At 53.4% G+C, this 25,872-nt stretch overlaps 1 protein-coding gene across 1 annotated transcript in view; it reads right to left on the bottom strand.

Annotated features, from left to right (window-relative positions):
• RAB11FIP3 (RAB11 family interacting protein 3) overlaps nucleotides 1-25,872 on the bottom strand; it is a 70,552-nt gene that overhangs the window by 12,683 nt on the left and 31,997 nt on the right. The window contains exons 2-6 of the mRNA XM_036915716.2: nucleotides 22,700-22,793; nucleotides 15,388-15,482; nucleotides 9,777-9,970; nucleotides 5,595-5,744; nucleotides 313-348 (exon numbers count right to left, since the gene is read on the bottom strand). Coding sequence (XP_036771611.2) covers nucleotides 313-348; nucleotides 5,595-5,744; nucleotides 9,777-9,970; nucleotides 15,388-15,482; nucleotides 22,700-22,793 — 569 coding nt within the window. The remainder of the gene's footprint in view (nucleotides 1-312; nucleotides 349-5,594; nucleotides 5,745-9,776; nucleotides 9,971-15,387; nucleotides 15,483-22,699; nucleotides 22,794-25,872) is intronic.

Here is a 25,872-nt window from a genome sequence, read left to right as displayed (position 1 = left end):
GCAGACCCTCTGCACCAGGGGGTTGACCCGCTGTCAGCATGTGGGGACCTTGCCGTAAAGACTCATTGAGACACAAGGAATGCTGAAAGCTTCCAGCACAGACCCCCTGCCATAGCCCAGGCCTAGGCCACAGCCAAGGAAACACCTTTCTCAACACATACTTTCAAATTACTTTGAACCCCAAACATGAGAAGTAACTTTAAAATGTTTTAAATACCTTGGAAAATAGTATTTTCTGAGCATGTTTTAAAGAGCTATGACAGACAGCAATACATTAGAAAAGCATCTCAGTAGAAAGCAGGGGTCTCCTACCTTGCCACCTTCCTGCTGGAGAGCCGCCTCGTTGGACTGTGCAAATCAAAATAAACAGGAAAATTGTGTCAGAGAGCAGGTAGGGAGCCACAGGAGGAAACAGGAAAGTCAGGCTGACAAGATACGGGGCTCGGCTCCACAGGCATGCAGCTCCGCGCAGGAACGGCCACTCAGCACGACACTCAGGGGCCCGGGGGCGGTTTCGGGGGCTGCCAAGGCCTCAGCCAGCCACGTGGACGCCTGAGGTGGAGCCACAGCCAGACCCAGTTCAGAGGCGACCCCAGCGCCCAGACCCACCAGCTGGACGTACGGGGTCTGAGCAGGAGCTGATGCCACGTTCCAAACCCTTCTGAAGCCAAACCTCCCCTTGAATGCTTGGCGCCCACGTGAGGTGCCCTGCTGCCTTATGGATAATGGAAGGGTCCTGTCGTGGGCCTCCCCTGGGCACCAGGACTGTGTACCATCACCCTGCCTGCCAGAGCTTTGGAAACCTTCCCTGCTGCCATTCCGGGGTAGTGAGTACAGTTGGTTACGCACTGCCCCTCTGATGTGATCACGCAGGGCAAAAACAGCCACACTTACCTTATCTCTCATTCTGAAGCCCAAAGTTTTATTTCCAATTTAACTGTTAAACCATTAGCCTCAGCCTAAGAGAAGATGCAAGTCATCTCTCTGAGCACAAGAAAAATCATTGTCTTGAACTCATCTTCTCCACCTGACAATCAAACACACCTATGACTCTCTTAAAGCCTGGGTGAAAAGTTCTTTGCGAAGAGAAGTATGTGCTCTACCAGTCACCGATTTTCTGCCCCTCAGCCCTCAGTTCATCCTTTCTTCCTTGCGGACCCAAGTTTCAGGGGGAGGGGCACTACGAGCGCCAGGGCAGGAGGAAAGCGTCTGCTCCCAGGCTCCAGGCCCCTGCACAGCACCTCAGGGGCGCCGGACACCACACCCTCCCCTGCCCCTCCCAGTGCTGGCATGCTGGTGGCAGCCTCCCAGGTACTGTGTGGCTTCCTCTCCTGTCTAGACCCTGATACCACTTAACACATTTTAACACAAATCTAATTTTGTCCTAGTATCTCTGAGACTCCCCGAAACTAATGGGTAGCACAGGTTCACTGAGCAGTTTGCCCACCGACTCTCAGGGGCCAGACCGGCAGGCAGTGGTAGTACGCCTCTAGGTGCGGGACTTCTCAGTGTCCGCAGAAGGAACTCTTCCTGCAGGGGCTCCCAAGGAGCTAGAAAACACGACAGCTGCTGGCCCGTTCTGAGATTCACTGGGTAGAAATTATACGCGACATCAAAGTTTCCAGATACAGCGTGGGCTAAATCACCTTTTATCACCCACAAGCTATGACCAAATATGTTAATTTTGAGGCAATTCCATGGAAACCAACAGGCAGGATTCAGATCTCCTTAGCTGAGGGCTCAGGAGCAATTTTCTGATAGTTGTGTCCTGATGGTAACAGTGGTTTTAGTGGCTTATTAACCCACCTTGGCGAGTCTGTCCTGGGCAACAGGTGGCTGAGACGTGAGCCGCGCTGGACGTGCTGGCTGAACTTAGCCGCATCCCAGGCTCTCTCTGCCCCACAGAGCACAGCACAGGTGGCCACAGCTGTCCTGGGGCAGGCTGGCAACATGGGAAAAGACCACTTCTACATTCAGTCTCCCAAGAATGAGGGACGAGACATGCCTTTATGTTTCCTGTCATTTACAGAGAGGTGCTCAAGCCCACCTGGTGAGAGGGCAGGTCTCCAGAGGAGAAGGACAGAGGGTCCCTCACCAGTCAGGCGCAGTGGACGTCCTGAGGCATTGAACACTCACTCAAACACACACAAAAGGTGGAGACCGGTTTTCCCTAAACAGAGGCTAGCAGGTCTTCAGAATAATCAGATGCCACATTTTCTCAAGTATCCCTGGAAAGCCCCCACTAAGAGCACTTCTGGTTTCCCACCAGTGCTGGTAGGACCCCCCACCAGCTCCCCTCTGAAGCTGACAGATGGCCACAAATGCCAGGTCCTGCCCCCACCCCGCCTGACTGGGCACTTTCTGGACAGACTCGAGCCTGCATGTGGAGTGTAGCACAGAACATAAGAAAAAGTTCACTGGGTAGAAATTTTATCAGATGTCAAAGGTGCTGCAATTGAGTTTGAGGCAGGACAGCAGGAACAACGGGGCCGCCAGCTGTGAGGACCCCTGGGGAGACCGAGCCTGCCCTGGCTGAGGCCCTAGAGGGCAGGCTCCTCAAGGCTGGGAGGCAGCTTTTAGGAGGCTGCTCTGAACACACCGAAACCATCAGGATGGGTCACCTTTCTGCCACCTTTTATGTGATCTCCCACTGGTCCAAGGCCCCTTCATCTAGGAAGCTGCCCCGGATTGTTGCCCAGGAGCCCACAGCAGTGGTCAAGATGCACCACCCTTCCTGCCAGCCAACAGCTCTTGGGGGTCGCTCACCACTTGCTGGGCTGGGGCTGCTGTGGTAAGCTCCGCACGTGACCCATCTCCTCTCCAGACCACTCGGGCCCATACAACAGTATGTGTGCTGGACACGTCAGTATGTCCAAGCTATCCAAAATGCTTTCTGCACCTGGAGTCTGTGAAATTGTGAGAAGCCAGCAAAAGGGACTGTTTCCTCTAGAATCCTGGCCTGAGCCGGGTCTGCGCTTGGGGGATAGAGAGGGAGGCAAATGGCTTTGATACCAACTGGAGTCAACAGACGCAGAAGAGAAACCCAACAGGTGGATGAAGGTCAGGGAGCCTGTGCTGAGCCGGGCCGCCCACTTTCACAGCAGCGCAGCAAATCGGGATTCCTCTGGCGATGGAGTCTGAGGCGGCCTTACAGAAACGATTTCAGGAGGGGTCGCCTGGAGTATGCACCCCTGGTTTAAACTAACATTCTTGAAAACTGGTTATAATCTGTTCTTAAAGACCAAATCTTACTTTAAATTTCCTGGTACTGTTTCCTGAGACTCTCAATTAAAGAAATCTTGGTACAACAAAGAAAGTATCTCTAAGCTCAGATTTTCTCTCATACGCCGGATGTCCACATCACGGAGAGATCCTTCCCTCCCTTGGGGCCGAGGCAGCTGGTCAGGCTACGGCACATGCATGGGGCCGAGAAGGGCGGCGTGCACCCCCAGACACAAGCCAAGCGCATGCAGGGTGGGGGGTGCAGAGGCAGAGCCCACAGCTGCATGCTGGCCTCAGGACGAGCACCCCAGAGATGGCTGGCTTGAGCCAGTGTCACCTCAGGTCAGAGCAGCTGTGGGGAGCCACAGGTGACTGGAGTCTCCCCCGCCCTTGAACAAAGAGCGAGGCCAGGCACTGCATCCATTACCTATTCTTTTCAAGATCATTCAGGCGAGCAGAAAGATCCTCAAGACGGTTGATTTGTTTGTGGCACTGGCTACAGTAAAACTCAAACGCCTCATCAGTGAGGATGCTGTGCAGCTTTGCGACAAGCGGATCAGCGCTAGAGAGACAAGAAGTGTCAGTTCAGGAGAGAGCAGGACCTGTCAGGGCATCCGGAATGCCCCTCGGGGCTGGACGACAGCAGGAGGTCAGCAATCTGGCTCTGGAAGACTCTGGCTCTTACTTTAAGACTGCTGAGAACCCACCTGCCTCAATGTCTCCTCCAGGCCCTGTGACACCCACAAGCTGGAGCAGCAGGGGGCTTAGCTCCACACCTGCTTGTTCCTGGTCTGGTGCTCAGAGGGCGGGCGCAGCCCGTCACCTTCATCACAAGAGAAAAGCCCTTTCTGCAAAAAGGTAAGTACTGCACGCACTGCTCTGACCCTGTCAAGAGCCCATCAGCCTGAGGGTGCAGCCTGTCTCGAGGGGGTGTCTCACTTACTGTGCTGAAATATTTTAATAGCTGCTCTAAAAACCACCAGGATCAAAAGCCACATGCTGCCTTATCACCAGTAATGCCATCCTCAAGGCTGTTGGCAACTCAGAATTCTTTTGGCCTCCCTGCGACCTAATGTCTTTGGGCTTTCAAGGCACCCATGACACCCCAGAAGGAGAGGCCAGGAGGTAGCACCATCCCTGGGGCTGAGGACCGGCAGGCCTCTGGAAGCCAGTTGGGAAGTCCAGTTTAAGGAAACTCAAAGGGGAATAACAACTGTGGCACAGATGTTACACTGAGATGGAAAACCAGTAAGAGCACAGGACAGGAGAGAGACACTAGTTAAGCCAGCAGAAGGGAATGTGACGGGACAGGAGTGCGGTACATTAAGCCTGCCAAGTCCTTTGGCCTTAATTCCGCCATCACGCACGTGCGTGTCAGGAGAGGGCATGGCTCCTCCTCCCAGCGTGCCTGTGGCAGGCTCCCCACCCCAAGGCTGGTGAGCCCTTCACGGAGGGCCCACGGAGGACCCAGAGGGAGCCCTGGCAGGCAGGCCCTCCCAGTACTGCCCCAGCCATGTCCTCTGAGCCTGGGTAACCATTTGGGCAAAGGAAAGTCTTGCAGTTGCTGGCTTAAAGATGCACGCTTTCTGCTGTCGGCAGAGATGGAGAATTTCAACAATGGGGGGCAAAGGAAAGGGGACTAAGGTACACAGGCTGTCCTGCCAGGCAGGCGTCTCACCAGAAGAGGCAGCCATGTTCTCCAACAGGCTGACCACCAACACAGGGTGGCCAGGCCTACAGGACACCGCACACTCAGGCCTCTACGTGGCCTCGCCAGCTTCGTGAGGGGAGGGCTCCTCTCCTCTAGGTGCCATGGCTCAGCTTATTCAAAGCCAGAAGTTTCCAGACAGGTTGTAGCTGCCAGACACTTGTAAGAAAGTGAACCTGAGGAACTGTTTGTGATACTAAAGCCTCCCTCATAGGCCAGTCAAAGGGCACAAGCCTTCAGCCTCAGGAGTAAGGAAGGTCAGAGGATCTTATAGACCCTGGCGACGACAGCTGGTGACACCGTCGTGTAAGGGAGATCTGCCGATAGAGCAGAGATTACAGGCCCCCACATCACGTACACAGAACCTCCTTCAGTGTCAGCCACGGGCCATGATGCCTTCTACAACTAACAGCTACGGAGCCCACGAGGCCGAGTTTCCCAGCACAGGCTCCATGCCACAGGCCCCAGCTGAGGCCTTATAATTTTGCAATGTTCTGGGAATATAACTGGATGAGAGAAACTTTGGCCAACTTTCATCCATCTATGCATCTTAAAATTTTGACTGTGGTATATTTAATTCCATTACAAATAACACAAGTTAGGAACCAAGAGGGAGCCTCACCCCCCACTGCGGACAGGGAGACCACGTGCAGGGCTGCGTCACCTGGGGATGGGAAGAACAGACTCCCGGCAACTGTGGCCCCCCTCACAGAGGGTCTCCGGGGACAGCTCTGCCTCACTGCCTTCGCCGTAGTCCTCGAAGTGCTCTTCGCCCCCGATCGCCGTGACGACAGGCTGACTGTGCAGGTGGGGTCTGCAGAGGCAGAGCAGAAAGGGCTTGCTGGCTCTCGGCTGGGGCAGCCCCAGAACCGAGGGTGCAGCCGGCACTTAGCAGAAATGTGCGGCAGGGCACATGCATGAGCTCCAATGTCCTAGCAGCCAAGTTTAAAAAAAGTAAATGAACATATAAAGTTGATTTTAACAACTTATTTTACTTAGCCCAACATTCCCAAAATGTCACCACTTCAAAAGCAAGACTGTTTGCACCCCATCTCCTAAGCGTCCAGCTCCCCTGTGCACCTCCAGTTCATGTGCCAGCCACAGGCCAAGTGGAACAGTGGCCGCTGGAGAAGGCCCACCTCCAGGGCTGCTTCTGAAAAGGGCTACTGTCTTCACACAACTGTGGCCAATGTGAGCACGAATTGTGACTTCACACTGAGAAAGCAAATTCCAGCCGGGGGAAGTGAGGGGGTTTGCTGCTAACACCCCTTCTGCCCACGGGAGGGAGAGTGCTCCTGCACGCCCACCTCCAGACAACAGGGCTATGGGGCGAGGCCAGGCCCTCAGCTCAGGCTCCGCTGCACAGCCGGCAGAAAATAGCTGGGATTCCGCAGCATTTCTGCACCAGGGCTGGACTGAGCTTGTCACCACTGGCCCAAACAGGAATCTGCGAGCAGGCAGAGCTCCCCACCTCCCCAGCAGGAAAGGGGGCCTCCCACTAGTCAAGGAGGGAGCCAGGTCTGTGCGCCTCCCCACGCCCACACAGCTGCTCGGCACACGGAGCAGGTTCCCATTCCATCCCACAAATGCACATCCAGCAAGCATCTAGAAGCCACGTAGGGGGCTTTGCATGCTTTTATGCACAATTTCACGAACAGTTCTGTTATCTGCACCTGGATGGACGGAGCCAGGTTGACTGCCTCACTCCTCACCGCTCTCTGCAGTGCTTCCAAGTCAGACTGACCCTGTCTGCAGTCAGTCCCTCACACAGAGACAGGAAGAAAGAACTGCCCCCAGTCATCACCATTTTAAATCAGGCTATGCTACCAGAGGACTGTTTTCTGTTTCTGTTTAACATCGGCTGCTTAGTTTACCAAGGTACCCAGATTCTGGGAGAGAGACCTGCCCTGAGAGGGGGACGAATCACCGAGAGGGAACACCCCATGCTCTGCGAGCTGGGCACCTGCTGGCAAATGAGAGACACGCCACCCTCAGACTGACGGGAGGAACGAGGGCGGCATGAAGCCCACCACTCTCTTTCCCTGCCTATCCTGGGGGTGATTTTTCCTCATGGCTTTCTTCAGAGCCACGTGCACCAACTGGGGGCCAGGGTCTGGACACGGCTGCCGTGCACCACACCGTCGGCTCAGAATGGGTGACACCCACTCACCACAGCATCCTCGTACCAATGTGCTTTCCAAAACGGAAAAAAGAAACTATTTCTCAAATTGGACAGTAACGTGATTTCACCAAGTCTTGAGGGCAAGTCATTGAATATGGGCATGAAGGCTTAGAGTCTGGAAATCTTCAAAAAAAAATTGAGACCTCAGAATAATCTCCCGTATTTGGCATTTCTTCAGCTTTCTTTCATTACTTAACTCAAAACAAATTTAATTAGAAGGATTTAGCTTACTACCTTAAAAAATACTGTAAGAAAGCTACAGACAATGATGGCACGACCAGCTGGCCCACCTCGTCCTGAGCCCTGGAGACACCATGCTGCCCCTCGTCCCCATCACTGCCAGCCACACAGATGGCGGTCCCTCATGCTCCACAGCCACACGTGCTGGGCTTGTGCCCTGAAAGGTGTACTTGCCCACGGACCTGCCCAGACTGAAGCGCACACACCTGGTGGTCATACCTGAGCAACAATCAAACTGAAGGAGACCCACACGGAGGGAGAGTCTATTCCATGTTCAGACTGCAAACAAGAAATGAGAAGGCGCAGGCAAGGGAAGTACACTAGGTCAAAACCTGGAGACCCCAGACCGTGAGGACAGCAACACGCCCCAGACCGATCTGTGGGTCCAAGCCAAACCCCTGCAGGTACTTCTCTACAGAGGCTAACACACTGACACTAAAATCCACATGGCAGGGCCAACAGGTGCCAACACTGCCCTGAAGAACAAACAGGCTGCAGACAGATGCCGGACGGCGCGGTCTATGGCTTCGCTGGGATGAAGAGCACGTGGCGCTGCCTGGGGAACAGACACGGCACAGAACAGTGGGGGTCTGGACAGCCCCACACATCTGTGCCACCTCACGGACCAAGGTGACACCAGACAGTGGAGGAAGGAGGGTCTTCGGAAACAAGGCTGAGTGGATTGGATATCCACGTGGAAAAACGATCCTACTTCATACCATACGCAAGTCAGCTATGGAGGGATTACAGATGCAAATATAGAGGAACAACAGCAAAGCCTTTAAAATTTCTTAAACAGAACACAGAAGTAGGAGCCACAAGAGAAAAACAGAATTTGAGCTATCACTGAATTAAAAACACCAGGAAAGTGAACAAGCAACCTACCGGGTAGGAAAAAGACTCGAACCTAACATACATAAAGAGCTCCTACAGATCAGTAAGAGACAGCCCAACTTGAATGCTGAAACCACAGCGTTGCTCATGTGAAACCTTCATAGGATTGTATATCAATGATACCTTAATTAAAACAAAAAAGAGAGAGAGAAAACCCAACTGAGCAGGAGGGCTGTCAGTAGGGTAGGCACTGGGCTGGGACACAGCAGGATTCGTTTATGAGCCACTCTGCATTTCAACAGCAAAGCTGAGTAGTAGCCCCTGAGAACAGATGGCTGCCAGCCAAAGAAAGCACCTGGCCTTTTACAGAAAAAGCTGGCAGACCCCTGCATAAGGACACAGGCCCCTCACAAAAGAGCATCTCCAAATGCAAGAATGCAAGAGAAGGCACTCCCCTTACTCACCTGGGGAGAGCCAGTAAGAACTACCAGCACCAATGCCCCCCTGCACGCCCTCCAGGAAGTTAACAAGCACGAAGCAGCAGACGTGCAGATGATGCCGCGACTGCCAGGATGGGGCAGCCAGAGCCCCGCAGTGGGCAGACAGCAGGGGCCTGTGCAGTTGCTACCCCGCCTGCAGCCGCGTGGCCATAGCACCACAGCTCTAAGGCCAGGTGCACGCCCAATGCGCCACACTCCACTCACAGACACAAACCCGGCCACTAAGGACATGTCCTGTTTTCAGCAGCCTCACTCATAAAACCGGAACTAACCTGCCCAAAGGCCCACCAGGGCCAGTGAAAGCTGCAGCAGTCACACCCACAGCACACCGATCATCAAAGAAAAAGGCTGACAGCTGTGTACAAAGAACAACCTCACAGCCACAAAGCCACACGGAAGTGGCAGGTGTGAGTGTGTGCACACCGTGTGCTCACACCTAGGAAAGCAGAGCCGGCAGAGTGGGGCTGCCTGCCTATGACAGGTGCACCCTCCTGAGGGTATGCAAACTTCAGTTAAAAAGAAAACATGGAATGCTCTGTGGGGGCCAAACACAAGACCAAATGAAACAAAAGAAATCAGCAAAACGATAAAACCAAACCATTTCCAGGGTCTAAGCATAATGGCTCCCCAAGTAGTACGGAGCAAAGCCACAGCGCCTGCACCTCTAGGACCCTGCCAGCTCCGCCAGGGCATGGGGAACCCCAGGGGAGGTGCACAGACGGGAGCAGGCCTGGTCGAGGTGCCACGAAGTTCACGGGACCCAAGATCCTGCTGGACGACACTCTGGATGCAGTCCTGCCCCGGTGTACAAGGACTGTGCTGACAAAACCCACGAGATGAGTTGGTCTTTCCCCATGATTTCTACCTCTGCAGCCAAAGAAGCCGTGCGATGCTTCCACGGCATTTCTGACCAGGGCCGCCACGGCCCAGACCCTGCTCAGGTGGCAGGCGTGGGCTCACCCCGCAGGATCTGCACCCTCCCCAGGCTCTGTGACGACGACACCAGCCTGCACACACCCCTCCAGGAACCCGAGCTTCCCGCCAGACACGTCCACTCCGTGCCCTCAGGCCACACGAGGCGAGAACAGACCTGCCCGGTAGTAGCAGCAGGGCACCACGGCCGGGCCCCTCCATGGCGTCCAGGCCCTCGGAGGGCGCAGCCGAGCTTCCCTCGGACTGCAGCTCAGGGTGCACCAGCGCGCTCGTGTCCTCGTCTGTGAAGGTCTCGCACTCACTGTAGGTGCTCTCGGAGCCCACGTACGCGCTGTCTGTCACCTCGTTGGCCTAGGAGAGAGCGCCGAGAGTCAGCCCCAGCACCCTGGAACGGACCGCGTGCACCGCAGCAGGCATCCAACGACCGTGTGGAGGGCCAGCTCGCCCGTGGAGAGGTCCCCACTAGGTTTCCTAGCAGACACACCAGCTTACAAAACAACATTTTAAAAGGTGGAAAATTGGCCATGTGCATAGAGCAGACAAAAACTATTGGACTGATCTTTAAAGTTTGTTATTAAAAACATAGCTAAAACAGATACAAAGCATACCAACATCATATGATAAGTCCCAGCAGAACTATCCATGTCATCGTGGCAGCACTGGAATTTTTTATATTCAAAGAACTAATATAAAATAGCGTAAGAATATACCTTCTTGAGTTAAAAACTCACCACCAGTATCTACTATGTATGTTTAGGCTATTGCTTTGAAATTTAATAATGTGGCCTAACCTCAAAAATACTATTAATCAATTATTAAACCAATCGAATACACTCAAGGTTAAGTGTCTGCTTAAAAGTAAAGAACCATTAAACAGGTTATTTTCAATTTATAATCTCAACTTTAAAATGCAATTGTATTGGCTGGCAAAAGCAGCCAAAATTTCATGCCCAAAAGATTCTAACAATCAAAAGATTAACAATTTGCAAACAAGACGCCGTCAGGAATGCAGACGGAGCAAGGTAGCTCTGCAGGCTGGTTCTGGGGTCACGAGATGTGGTGGAGTGCTCGGCCGGCTGCGGTCACACAAAGCCGCCGCCCTCAGCTGACCTTGAGACCCTCACTCGGCTTCCCCCGAGGCTCCAGAGCCCATCTAAGAAATGTGAAGGCTTGGGCTGAGAGTGCTGGGAGCCTGGGTTGGCCCGCAAGAGGCCCAGCGTCCATAGGCAGTCTGTGGTCTACCAGCCATGTGCCCTCAGCCTAGGGTCTCCGCCACTCCTAGCCTTATTGCAGTTTGCACAGTGGGGGCTGTAAATGCTCATGTTGGCAGAGAGACCACACAGCCAGGTACAGAAAGAGACCAGAAAGGGTCCGCGTGTCCAGTGCCGGAATAAAGTAGGGAGCAACATGAGATATACCTCCTACAGGTGGGCAGTGATGTTACTTATACCAAAGCAAAACCCAACCTTTCTTGGAATCTAAGGCAACTAAATAATTCCTAAAAAGCATTCATTCAAAATCTGAAGCCAGGAACTGACTTTAAGAGGCACCGACTCCAGCCGACCCATCAGCGCTGACGTGTCCCTCTGCCAGGTGCAGGCAGGCTCCGCTCAACCTGCGGGCAGCACAGGCAGATGGGTGTCAGGGCCAGGCAGGCCCAGGGCATCAGTGGCTGGGCCCACGCAGGAAGCACACCAGAGCAGGTACAAAATCCACAGCCACTGCCTGACATCCTCTAAGGGGGGCTGTGGATCAGGTGCCCGGATGGCACCGCAGGCTCATGTGGGGTTGCTGCCCGAGTCACCCAAGGGCACCAGGAAGATCCCCCAGAGCTCTAACAACAACGAAGACCAGAGTCTGCTAGGCCAGTCGGTACCCTTGTATGCAGGAAGGTCCCATGGAACCCCCCTCCCCACCTCTCAGACCCACACCCAGGAGGCAGGCAGGGCCCCCACTGCCCAGTCCTCACCAAGCAGGGCCCCAGACATTGACTGGGGGCCCTCTGAGACGGTTTCCTGTAGGAAACCGAACATGACTCTGGGTCAGCTTTGGAAAAGCCAGCCAACCGGCACTCCTGACAGACATGGTGCTCCTGCCTAGGGGCTCGGAGCCCATGGGCACTTACCCCAGGGAAGGGAAGGAGGCCCATCACGTGGGCCCCCACACTGCACTCGCAAGGAGCTCCTGGCCAGTTGTGCAGCTGAGGCCTGGGCTGCAGACAAAAACCCCTTGAAGGCTGGACAGGATGTTCCCGGACGGAAGTAACTCTCTACTGACCAGGTACGAGGAGGCAGGCGCTCTACAAACCGACTGCCACACATCAGCGTGGGCACTTGGTTCTTGGAGGAGGACGAACTCGCCCCCATCTCCGACTCCTTGATTCCAAAGTAAACCTGCTCCTCTTGTGCCAGTGGGAGAGGCTGCAGAGATGAACACTGCTTCCCATTCACAAAAGGCATTACGTTTGCACTTACACCTTGATTTGCCCTATTTGCCCCAGATTATAAACAAATGGGGTTGTGAAGGTCCTGTGCCCACAGCACTGCCACGAATGCTCAGGCACGAGTGTGGGAGCTGGGCAGTAAGCAGCCTCTTACCCGCAGCGACCTAAGCAGCTGACGCCACAGAGAGGCCCTAAGAGGGCACGAGACCCACTGGCTCCGTGAGGGCCAGGCTGAAGCCCAGGGGCTCGAGTGGGCTGGGAGGGCCGGACACTCCCTCCCCTGCTCTCTGTGCACCCCCAGAAGGGTCAGCTGCTTTTGGTCAAGGATGCCCTGAATAGATGTCAGCAAGCCAGGGGGCTTTCCAGAGCAGTAGGTGGACACCTGCCTGTCAAGAGATGCCACACCATCTCAGAGCACCGGGCATGCCTACCCAGTCTACCGGACAAACGGGAACAGCTCAGACAACGTGCCACCAGTACATATTTGCCACCAGACAGGGTGCAGCTTTGCTCAGAAGCCCACAGCCTATGCTACCAACTTTAAAAATGTTAACAAATTACATGTTCAGATTAACTCATTTAAAAATCAAAGTTCACCTTAGGAAACTTAGCTACACATTAACATTACCTTCACCAGCTAACTAAACATCTGCCAATGGACAGAAAGGAAAGCCCATGTTCAGAGCCTTAGTGAGGAGCCCAGGTGCAGCCAACCATGCCCGGGGTCCCCACTGACCAGCCCACGGTCCCTCCGAGGGAAGCCGAGCCACGGCCAGCACCAGCCAGTGTCTGCTGCTGCTCCGGCCTCTCTTACCCTCAGACGCCAGTCTGGGCAGCCTCACAGGCCAGGCTTGGCTCTGCACACGGGATCTACGAACGCGCTCCTGGAGATGGCCCCCCACCCAGCTGCAAGCACAGGAGTCTGTCCGGACCAGGCCCTGGTTTCTCTCAGCTGACAGCCATGGGGCCTCCTATTTGCCAGGCATGCTGGGGTTTCTGCAAAACCTGGTCTACCTGCGGGCACATCACTGCCTCACAGTGTAACCTGCTCCCAGAGACACTCCTTTAAACCTCCTGCATGCTGGCCAGGGAGGGGGCAAAGTTCAAGAAGTGTCCCTGCTGGGAGACCTCAGAACAGGGCGGCTTTTGTTCTCAACTTTCTGGTAACAGTTTGCACAAAAGACACACTCTCACCCCTTCAGTAAGACAGCTCTTTCCTCTGGATGTGGGCAGTGGGAGGAGAGGCAGAGCAGGCACAGCTCGGACAATCCTTATCGCTTCCGCCTGGCCGCCCACTCCTGGGAGCTGGCCTGTCACCGTCCCAGAAGCCCTAGAAGCCAGCTCGCCCAGCAGCTGCGCCCCCAGCCCTCCATCCCACACCTGGCTCTGCGTCCCCCTGCCCCTTCTGCCCTGAAGCTCAGAATGCCCACAGTTAAAAACTGTCTCCTGGGACTTGTCAGAAGCTAGGTGCCAACAGTGTGCTCAGGGGATCACAGGAGCCGCCGGAGACCCGAGCCCCAGCACCAAGAGGAGCCACCTGGTGCTGCGGCCCACCTGGAGGCAACCCCACAGGGCGCCCTGGCTGACGCTTGGGTGCCCAGCCATTAAATCAAAGAAGGCTTGTTTATCTCTGAAGACCTCTGGCAAAGGATCTCCAAATGTGAAATCGAGTAATACACATATTCTCTACTTGTATTTTTATTGGACTTTTTAAGATTACATGAAGTGCTAGCTTTTTGTTAAAAAGAGCAATCTTTCTACAAGTTTCACAGTACCTAGTTTGCCCAAAAATTACAACTAAAAAACCTTAGGAAGTATAAAGAGACATGGAGGAACCTTAAATGCACATTACTAAGCAGAAGAAACTAGTTAGCAAAGGCCACAAAATGGATGATTCCAACTCTGATGTTCTGGAAAAGGCAAAGCTATGGAAACAGTTAAAGATTAGGGGGTGTCAGCAGTGGGGGGAATGAATGAGGAGAGCCCAGAGGGTTTTTAGAGCAGCAAATCTACTCTGTATGACACAATGGTGGACACATAATGAGGCACATTTGTCCAAAGCCAGAGAACGGACCAAAGGACGGTGAACCCTGGTGTAAGCTGTGGACGTAGATAGCAACAATGTGCCCATGCTGGCTTATCGATTACAGAGCCACCTCACTGCACAAGATGTTCATGGCGGGGGCGCTGGGGGCTTTCTGTACTATCTGTTCCATTTTCTGTAAACCTAAAACTGCTGAAATACAACATGTATTAATTTTTAAGTAACAAAAAAACTTATGCTTCCTCCATTCTAAAAAAAAAAATGTAGGATCTCAAAACCTAGAGAGCATTGCTGCTGCACACTTCATGCCTCCTGAAGGTGATGCATGTGCACTGGGAGGCCTCCAGAAGGCAGTCCCCACGTCAAAGTACAAGACAAGAAGACGCCTTTACTCTCCCAACTAACAGGGTCACTGTGCTGGAGTCCTGGGGCCACCACCACAGCTGGGAGCTTAACACAGCAGGGGTCTCCTCGCGGAGTCCAGAGCCAGAGGAGGTCGGTCGGGGCAGGGCGAGCTCCTCAGGGCTCCAGCGGCAGGTCCCTGCACCCATCCAGTGCTGCCTGGCTCCAGCCTCTGCCTCGTCCCCTCACGGCTCCTCCCTGGGGGTCACCTCCCTTCTCAGGGCCCTGTTGTTGGATTTGGGGCCCACTGCCCAGCGTGACCTCATCTTAATCACATCTACAGAGACCCTTCCTCCAAATCAGGTCCCATTCACAGGTTTCAGGTGGGACATCTTTTGGCGGCTACCACTCAACCCGCTACACCTAGCTACACATAAAACGTGACACCGTAACAGAAGCACAGGGCAGCGAAAGATGCAATGTCAAGGCATAGCCTGCACGGGCCGCACCAGCGAGGCGCTGGCCAAACGCCCTCTGGCCCAGAAAGTGGTTTGAAATTTGGTAGAAACGAAAGCCTCACGATGTGTCCCCTGGTCTGAGCTTGCTTGGCAGCCTGGCAGAGGTGACGGCAATGTATCCGGAGAGCTCTGCCTGCCTGACCTAACCCCTGCTCACAAGAGGCCCCAAGGAAGTCTCCTGCTGACAGCCCTGGGATCCCAGCACATGGACAGGCACACACCCACCACCTGCTCTGGCCGTGAGCCCCATGGAGCCCAGCACCCCAACAGCATGCTCAGGGCTGAAGGGTGAGCCCTACCCTGCACACCCCTTCCTACGGAGCAGCCTGGGGCCCGAGGCAAACAGAACCTCACAGCGTAAGGAAGAGGCTTAGCGCCCAGCGCCCCCCTCCCCCCCAGCTCTCCAGTAAAAACCACTTGCCTCAAAGGTAACAAAGTCGTCAAACTCGTCAGGGCAGACCGGCTCCTCATCCTGGGCAGGTGCGAGGCCACACAGCTGGCCGTCGGAGTCGGATTCTGCGGGAGAGAAGACCCCATGCTCAGCAGGCAAACCAGACTGTCCCCACGGAAGCCACAGGGGAGGACAGGGACAGGGAGTGCCAGCAGGCCAGGGCTGGCCGCAGGAAGCCCAGGGGAAAGGAGGCCACAGTGAGGACCAGAGCGGGTCCCCCGTGAAAACCACACTTCACGCCAGAGTTCTGAAGGCGGGTGTGGAGGACAAACGACGACAGCGCCTACTCTCTCGGAAGAGCCGGACAGCACCGTGAGAGAGCGAGGTGGAGAACTCTGACACTGCTCGTGGCCTCGCCAAGCATTTGGTGCCAGGCTTAATTTTTAAAACCCTTGTACATGTTAGGGAGGTACCGAAATATCACCTCGTCCTTGGAGCTGGACTCACAGGCAGTTTCCATTTCTTCTTTTTTGCTTAATTTTATTTTCTGTGATAAGTGTTTTACTTTTTAATAAGAAAAAGTATAAAGGAACAGCTATCTTTTCATGGACAGACTGTAATTCTGACATCAACAAGAGACATCACTCCTCAAACGCGCCCACAGCCCTGCTTCCTCAGGAGAGGCTCTGGCTTCCGTGGTCTCTGGGAAACATTCTGGTACAACACACTCCAAAGGGCAAGTGAAGGGAGGTGCTGGTTCCCAGACGGTTCTCACCACCATGACACCGTCATACGATACATATTTATTTGGTCGCCGGCCTGGTTCCTGGCACGGAGCTCCTAAAGCCCCAGGGATTCCCTGAGTGGGCGAGGGGGGATACTGCTATTTCTCACAGCAGCCCCTTTCCACCCTGCCTGGGTTTCCACTAGGGGGTGACTCTGGGCGGGTGGGGGAACCAGCCATGTGATTAGGGGGCTGGGCCTTCCAGCCCCACCCCGACCTCCGGGGTTGGGCAGGGGACCAGAGGGGCTGATCCCAAGGACCAATGACTTAACCAGCCGTGCCTGTGTCAACGACACCCCGAATGAGGCAGGGGGCTTCCGGGCTGGTGCACACAACATGCCCGGAGGGTGGCACAACCCAAACTCCTCAGGGAGAAGCCCCCATGTTCAGGGCCCCTCAGGGCCCTGCCCTACACCTCTTCAACTGGCTGTTCATTTGTGGCCTTCATAGTAAGGTGGCGACAGTGGGGTCGCCCTGGGCTGAGGCATTATGGGAACCCTCAATTTGCAGCCAAGTCAGACAGAAGTGTGGGAACCTGGGCGTCTGGAGTGGGGTCTGCACTGACTCCATGCACTTGGTGTCAGAACAGAATGAACCTGAGGACCCAGGTGTGTGCAGAGAACTGGACAGCCTCACTGCTTGGTGAGGAAAACCCACACATTTGGTGTCAGTGCTGTGAGCAGAAAACAAATCACAGTGATTCTCACTTTACACGTATCAGTTACTTATTCAGTGTAGTTCACATAACCTAACATGTGGAGTAGCATCTTTTGAGGGCCAAATGGGACCACAATCCCTGGACACCACCGGGAAGCAGTCTGAAGCAGTCTGCATGCAGCCTCGGCCAGAGGGCACCATTCTTCAGCACCACATGGTGAGAACGCTGCCCTCCATAGCCATCCCTGCCAGGGCTCGAGGACCAGTGGTCTGCAGCTGGCAGGACAGCCCAGGGCACCAGGGAGGGTGAGTGGGTGCTGAGGGACCCCTGCCAGAGTGCCCACACACGCGGCTACCGCCCTATGCTCCGATAGCAGCCAGAATGGCAATGCATTCCCCCCACGACTGTGAGATTTGAACTCGTGCATTCGGCAACTACAGGACACCTCCGCCAGCCCAACGCTGCTCTGCAGGAGTGATTAAGGCCCCTATTTCAAAAAGCCCTTTGGCTTTTAAGAATTACAGGTACTACATGGTGTGGAGGGTCACAGGGAAGACAGTGTAGCACAGAGAAGAAAAGCAGTGACTCTGCGGCATCTTACCACACTGATGGACAGTGACTGCAGTGGGGTGGCGGGGGGGACTCGATAATATGGGTGGATGCAGTGACCACATTGTTTTTCTTCTGAAACCTTCATAAGAGTGTATATCAATGATACCTTAATAAAAAAAAGAATTACAGGTACTTCTGCTGCTGTTCCGTGTTCTCCCCAGGAGTGTGGCTGACCAATGAGTGGCATGGGGGGTGGCAAGAGTGAAGCAGCCCCAGGGAGTGGTGGCCAGCCTGGCACTGCACGCCCGGGTCTCTGGTGCAGGTGAGCTACAGCTGGACTGTATGTGCTGTTTTGGATGGGTGAGAGGGTTGCCGCGGACAGTTTTTGGTTTCCAGGACAAGGGAGTGGATGAGGACTGAACAGCATAGTACATTTTGAGGTGCACACACGTTCTGTAAAAAGACTAGACCTTTTGTAGAGAGAAAAGACGGGCCTGTTTTTCCCCTCTCAAATGTAATTAGTCTTGAATGCACTTCCAAACACTGAAACACAGAATTCAACTCTCAAAACACATCCAATCATCCAGGCGGTAGGCATGCGCTCAGACGCCAGTGGGCTGGCGATCTGGTCCTGCAGCACAGCACACACAGCTGGTGTTTCCAAATTGTCCATGGGAATCAAGTATGATTCTTAGAGCAGTTTTATCTGTAAGAACTAAAACAATTTTCAATTACATGGAAATTTCAGTGTGCATTTATCTCATTCCTCCAGAGCCTGGGGGGAAAGGGCAAGCCAGAGCAATGGCCTATTTGTAACAATTCCCTCTCTGTCTCACGCTACTCCTGAAAGGAGGCCTGCGGCCACCGGGTGACAGTCTCCTTGCACCTCCCGATGACCTGGGTCATCTCTCATATCCCTTGCTAAGCTGCTCCCAGTGCAGGTAAGAAGCCTGGCAACCGCGGGAGATCTGAGGTGAGCTTCGGCAGACATGCAGTGCAGGTGACCATGCTTCCATTCTCCATGTTATGAAATAACACTACCAAAATACTCCTTGATGTGCTTTTATTCTAATTTTATTGTCCCTCCCCTTGCCTAACAAAAGTTAAATGATGACGTCAAATTACAAAAAAAGGCAAGGCCCAGCCTACATAGCCCTGAGCCACACCGAGACACAGAGTGGGCCCCCCCCCCGGCACTGCCTCCCCCAAGTCCATGCCAGCTGCAGGCACCTGGGGGCCCTCCATGAGCCTGGGCCCAGGGACAAACACTGAAGCTTCCAGCAGAGAGAGTCAAGTCCCCCTGCTGTGCCCACAGCCCAGCCACTCCCTGCCACCCTCACCTCCACCTCTGACCCCAGTCTCGCTGGGAGGATTTTTTAAAATTAAATCAAAGTACACAAGTAACAAGTCTCAAACAGACCCTGTGGGGCTCTGGGGTATGTGGGGCTGGCCGGAGGCAGGGTACCTTAAAGGCTCAGAGCAGGAGGGGTGGTCCCTCTGTGCAGAAGGAACCGCGGCTGCCGCACGTGACTATCAGGGTGGGAGGCACCAGGCACAGGAGGCCGGGCGAGCCGGGAGAGGAGACAGCACGAGACCGCAGGCTGGGGTGCACTCTGGACAGACAGCAGAGCTCGGCCAGCTCCGCTCAGGCGGAGATCCCGGGACCCCTCCCTGGGCCCTCCTTGGGCTTCTCCGCCCACCCCAGCACCCCGGCAGTGGGCACGGCCAAAGGCCGGGAGAGGGAGAAGGGATGTTGTGTGCAGGAGGGGCCCCATCTCAGTGCATCAGGGAGGATGGTCAGCTGTAAGGAAAGACCAGGACTCAGGGAGGCAGGCCACTCACCAGTCAATCATCTAGGCGCTCCTTACGTCACTAAACTTCAAGACACATGCCACCCACGAGCCAGCCCCATGGTCCGCAGCTGCAGGCCCTGCTCCCTGACTGCTGGGAGATCAGCTTGTGCAGACGGCTGTCCCTGCCCCAGCAGTCTGAGGGCTGGAGAGCTTTGTGCCCGCACACAGGCCTGTGCCTGTGCCTGCCTGGGTCACAAGTTTCCAGGAGCAGGTGCTAACCCCCAAGTCTGACCCCCTCCCACAGCTGAGCTTGCTCCATTTTGCACTGACCGCAGCCTGTCAGAACAGATCAGCCACCAGCCTGGGGACAGAATCGTGAACTCTGGCTCAGAGAGGCCTCAGAGCCACACTAATGACGCTGGCACTGTCTCTCACTAGCCACTGCCCTGGGCTCCTTCCTGCCCACCCCACAGTCCCGGCCGCCACTTCTGCTCCCAGCCTTGACCTTTCAGAGGAATCTGGGCTCAGCTGCCTGAACCAGAGGAAGTCCAGACTTGAACCTTGCTAGGAGGTGTGGAGACAGTACGTCCACAGTCTGCAGCTCCTCCCAGGCCCTCTGGTTTTAGCCCTGGGAGCACACGGATGCTGCCACCCTCTGTCAGTAAGGTCACACAGGGAGTTTCCTGATGGACAGGCATGGCCAGCAGCCACTCTGCATTCTTCAGCTACCAGGAGAGTCACAGCTCTGGTGAGTGCTAGGTAGCGTGCACACATCTTTCACCCCATGGCTGGGCAGTGAGCCGTGTGGACAGGTTGGGGCCGAACACAGCTGTCCTCAACCCTCAGCCGGTCATCTTGTGTAGTTTCCATGAGTTCCTAAATTCTGGAATTTTCTGCTGACTTCCTCCCCACCTCTCCCACAAATCTTCCAAAAAGGTAAGTCCCAGTCTTTGGTTACATAAATACTCATTTTTTTTTAATCACTGACTTATGTAAATCGGTGTTCGTTTACTGGCATGCGGAGCTCTACAAGCACACCCCCCTTGTTCTCCTTACTGCTTTTCCTGGCGATGGCAATCACGTTCTGTCGACTCAGCTTGCCTCTGCACCTGTCCCCTCCCCACCTCCTCTGCAGTGACCTGCCAGCTTGGGGACACCACCCTGGACACCTACCCCCAGCCAGCTCGGTATATCAGCACAAAGGGGAAACAAAGTCACATAAAGCTGATGGTGCCGCCTGTGTCACGGGCAACTTAGCCCCAACCCGTGACTGAGCTCGAGCCATATTCGGTGCATCTTGAGTCGTGCACACGTAAGCCCATGGGCCCCACTTAGAGAGGAGGCATGCTGTCACATGCCTAAAAGCCGGCTGCACAAATTACTACGAAAAGAATTCAACAAACATCAGAGAATCAACACCACAGAGACCCCACTCTCTGACTCACGCATACAGTTAGGCTTGAAATTATGACAGGACTTTAAAATGTTTAAAAATTAAGATAAATTTAAAATAATTGCTCTAAGAGGAAAAAAAGCCTATATCTAGAGTTCCATGAAGGCCAACTAACAGGAGCTGCAGCCCCAGCGGCCCAGGGTGCTGATCTGAGGGCAGGCAGGCCATTCCACTGGGAAGCCGCCGGCAGGCACTGCAGGCGGAGGAGAGGACAAATTTGCATGAAACTACCACAAAAATCCATGCAAAGGGTGAAGGTTTAAGTAACTTTGTGTTTTCACTGTACACCTAACCTCCAAAGGCCACTTGAGACTTACAACTTACTGGTTACATGGACTTGGACAAAGGTGCTGGACAGAGGCGTGTCAGCCTCAGAATGCTGACACCCAGCCTTAGCTCGGAGCCACCGAGGGTTCCCTTCAGCATCCCGGCCCCCAGGTGGCATGCTCACCTTGCCCAAACCCTGCCAGGACCACCCCCCAGAAAGCTGTGCACCCTTGCCATGGCCCTCAGGGTCTGCAGCTCCTCACGCAGGCCCCAGGACCACCGCCTCCCCTGGACAGGGCCCTGCTCCGGCCGGGCTACCTCACACAGGGCTGCCTGAGTAGAGCTGACCCGTGGTTCTTCCACTCGGTGCCCACTGGCCACACTGACGGCAGCGCCCACCCCGTGCCTTGCCCAGCATGTGCTCTGTGCAGCTCACAGCACACGTGTGGGTCACAGTACACACAGTGCTCCCCAGAGCCATCTGGGGCTCAGGGTTTTAGGAAACCGAGCCCCCACGTGACACTGCTGGGCAATGATTTGGGGGAGGGGACAGTCAAGACAGGTGACTCTACCAATAATTACTAATAAGACCTTGGGACAAGGACATCCCTCGACCTGGCCACCTGATGGCCAAGCATCCTGCCAAGGTCTGCCTGTCCTCCTCTTTCTTCAAAAAGGTGCAGGAAGGTAGGAAAGGGCCTGCAACTGAGGACACCCCCACCATCACACCACACCTCCGGCCAAGCCAAGGACTGAGAAGGAAATGTCTGTGTAGATCAAGACCGGACCTGAAAAGGACAGCACGCAAACCATTGGTGAGGTAAACGGCAGGGCCCCAGTGAAGACTAGGCAGCAGTTCTGTGAGCTCACACCCACATGACCAGCCATCTGCTCCTGGGTTCAGGCCCCAAAGAAACGACAGCCCATGTCCACAGAAAGATGTGCACTCCTGCGTCCCTAGAAGCCTTATTTGTAACAGTCCCAGGCTGGGGAGACACCCGCCCCAACAAGCGTCCACTTCCAGGGCACACACAAGCGGGATGTGGCCCACAGCAGAATAGAGCCCAGAGCACGCCCAGCATGGTGGGCCTCAAACACCACCGCGGGGAGAAGCAGACCAAGGGCGCACACAATCTTGTTCACGTGAAGCCCACGGGAGGCAGGACTAATCACGGTGACAACAACCAGCAGAGAAGGTGCTGACGGGGGAGGGTTACTGGAAGGCCGTGAGGAACCGTCCGCAATGGCGGCCAAGCACGTGGCAGGGATCTGCATGACAGGCATAGGAATTTGACAAAAGCCACAGAATGGCACACTTAGGATTTGTGCGTTTCAATGTAGGTAAATTTTTACTCAAAAACACTGAAACAAATTTGAGGCAATGACTGATACACACTCTGAAGTGTGGAAGTTGAAGTGTGTGGAAATACACTGTGTCGAATGCATCCCATAAATTACAAAGATAGGCTACTGGGCAGACAGAGAACGGTGGCGGGGTGACAACACGACTGCGGTTAATGCAGCGTGTGGGATGCTGAGTGCAAACACACACAGGGTCACTGCGAAGGTCTGTGGACATTACTGTATGTTAGGGGAAAGGGCCGGTAACCTTCCCGCATTGTGCACGAGTGGCTCAGTCCATCAAGTCTGGGAGAGGGTGTGTGAGGAGCAAAGAACAAGAAAGAAGAGAGCTTGGAGTGTTTCACAGGCTTCACAGAGGAGGGAAGGACTCTGAGGGGTGAGGGCCACCAGGGATGACGGCCGAGGGTGCAGCGAGGCAGGGGTGCAGCAGGGGAAGGTGCAAGGCCACAGAGCACACAGTGGGGATGACTGACCTCCGTTTCTGATCGCAGCGGTCCCTCGGCAGAAGTCTTCAAAGCTGATCACACCGAGTCCACCTGGGTCCAGGCACCTCGTCAAGTCCTCCACCTGCAAATACCAAGTGGGAGCACGTTACCCACGTCACCCACGTCACCCCGCCTTTACAGAGCCGGAGGGCACCTCCTGCACTTGGCCTTTTCAACACACACAGAGAAGCAGCCCACTTCCAAGTGCGGCCCTGGAAATAAAAGCCTGTCGGTTCCTCCAAAGGCCACCAGCAGCTCCTGCCAGAGCACAGGTGGCAGAGGAGCTGTGGACGGCGCTCAGCACATGAATCACGCAAGGAGATTGCGCTCCCAGAGAGGGAAGATGGGAAGTGCTGCGGTTCCCCGTCTCCAGGCCGTCCACACAGCACAGACCCCCACCCACTCTGACAGATTTTCCCCGCTGTGCAGAGTCCTTAGAAAGGATAACCCAGGCAAACAGACTCCGGATATCAAGCATCACAAAAAGTGGGAAGAGTAATTCATACATGGAAGCTAGACAATGATACTGTTCAGAAAAAAAGATACATACATTATTTCCAAGTATAAACTAGATTTCATCAAAATTTAAAACTTCTGCACTTCAAAAACACTATTAGTAAAACTAAAAGGCAAGACACAGATTGGGATTAAATATTTGCAAATCACATATCCAATAACGGGCTTATATTCAGATGTATAAAAAAATCTTACAATTCAACAAGACCAATAACATTTCTTTTTAGGGGGCACAAGATTTAAACAGACATTTCATCAAACAAGATATGTAAACGGCTGATAAGCAATGAAAAGATGCTCAAGATCGTGAGTCCTTAGGGAAACGCAAGTTAAACCACAACAAGATACTGTGCCACGCAGCTATGCTCAAACCACCAGCAGCGCCAAGCATTGGTGAGAATGTGGAGAAACTGGTGCCTCATTCATTGCTGGGAATATAAAACAGTCCATCCAATTCAGAAAACCATTTGGCTGTTTCTTGAGAAGTTAAATATGAGCTTATCATGCAACACAATAACCCCACTCTTAGGTTTCTACCCAAAGAAAGAAAACTGTAGGTCCTAACGAAGATGTGCACACAAATGTGTGTAACAAGCAGTCTTGGTAACTGTGAGAGTAGCAGTGACCCAAGCGTCCAGCTGAGTGGGTATACGAAACGTGGTCCATCCACACAGCACAGAAGGAAGGAAATGCTGATACTGCGACACAAATGAACCTCACAAACACTCCGCTAGATAAAAAAGGCAGACACTGAAGACTACAAGTTATATCCTCTCATTTATTGGAAGTTTTCAGACAGACAAGTCTGTAGTGATGAAAAGCACATCAGTGGTTGCCCGACACTGTGTGGTCGAAGCAGGGACGGAATGCAAACAGCACAGGGGATCTTTGGGGTCAGGAAATGTAAAGCCTGGGCTGTGGTGACTGATGATGCATGACATTTACTGAAATCCACTCAACTGTACACTTACAAGGGGTGAATTCTGTGGCATATGAATTACACTTCATATGCCACATTTAAATTACATTTAATTTAATGTATAATTAAAAATAATTATATTTATATTTATTATATATTATAATAATTATATATAATATAATATATAATAATTATATTTATATATATTATAATAATTAAAAATAAATAAATTACATTTAAAGGTCTTAAATGAATAGAGATAAAAAAGATCCAAGACAAAGTGACAAATCTGAAAGTAAGGCAGAAAGAAGGTCCACTGCGTGGGCGGCAGCAGTCCTGAGAAGAACATTCAGAGGTGCAAAACAAACACCGAAGCCGTATTAAGAAAATTTCCCTAAAGGATTTTAACTACATATTGAAAGAATACATGGGGAACCTAATAATATCAACTCCCAACCCTAAAAGACCTACTCCAAGACTTACTCTGGTGAATTTCTTGGACTTTCAAGGAAAACCAACCAAACAAAAACCTTTGAATAGCAATATAAAAATCAAATGACTTTATAAAAAATGATCCAAGCAACAGGTTTCAACAATAGGGCAGGATGCAAATTAGCAGAACCCCGTGCACAGGGCCTTGACAGAGACAGGTAGGTAACCTGCCAACTTCAGAGGGAGAAGAGACGGAGAGGAAGCTCCCTTACAAGACGAGGGGGACCAGTCAGCCCACAGCCACGGAGGGGCTTCTTTAGATCCTGATTCAAATACATTGTTTTAAGAATTCATTATTTATAAGCTAATTAGAAATATAAATCTTGATCTGGGATATTAAATACTTGTTGAACATCCGATATTATTTAAGGAAACATTAACTTCCGCAGATGTGATAATGGTATTTTAATGATTTTTCAAAGTACACTGCTTTTTAGACGAACTTACTCAAGTATTTAGATATCTACAAAATCGGGGGCTGAGGCACATGTATAGTTACATATATGGAACTGAGGCTGTGACTGAGAGAAAGGCCGGAGTGGGGCACTACACTGTTCTCTACGCTGTGTAGGTCTGAACTTCTCCATTATGAAAACTTTAAAGAGGGAGGGAGGGAGGGAGGTGGGAATGTGAGAGAGAAAAAGACAGAAAGAGAAAGGAGCAAGAAAGCGAGACGTGTGGGTTGGAGGGAGATGAGGTGCTCAGCCAGGGAGAGAGCTGACCTGTGACAACAAGAGGAGCGAAGGGCCCTATGGGCAGCCCCCAAAGGGCAGGAGGGCTGGAGCATGTGCCCACTTAGGGACGGGTATGGACAGCGTGTCTCAAAGCTGTGGAATCCGGGCTGAGGCTACAGTGGGCACAAGCCCTGGCTGAGGCCAAACCCACGAACCCTCATCGTCCACAGATGAGCCTCAGAGCCGCCTCTGTGCTGGGTGGGCTGCCAAGCTCTGCCACCGCCACACCTGGGTGGCACAGGACAATCCCGAGCTGCCTAACCCTGACTGTCCAGGATTCTCGAGCCAGAGACGTCTCCCTTTTCTCCCTCCACAGCAGGAAGAAGACAGTGGCCACCCCCTTCCCTCCGCCTGAGGACCCTGCGCGGTATGGAGACGGACACACTAGGCTCAGGAGTCCACTCGTCAGCTCATTTCTTTAAACAGCTTAATCAGAATTTTTCATAAAATGCCTCCTCCTCACAAAGCCTTCATTCCTGAACTACATAGTGTCTAGACAG

The sequence above is a fragment of the Manis pentadactyla genome, chromosome 10, assembly GCF_030020395.1.
Source record: "Manis pentadactyla isolate mManPen7 chromosome 10, mManPen7.hap1, whole genome shotgun sequence".
NCBI classification, from domain to species: Eukaryota; Metazoa; Chordata; class Mammalia; order Pholidota; family Manidae; genus Manis; species Manis pentadactyla.
This window is presented reverse-complemented; position numbering and strand designations above follow the sequence as displayed.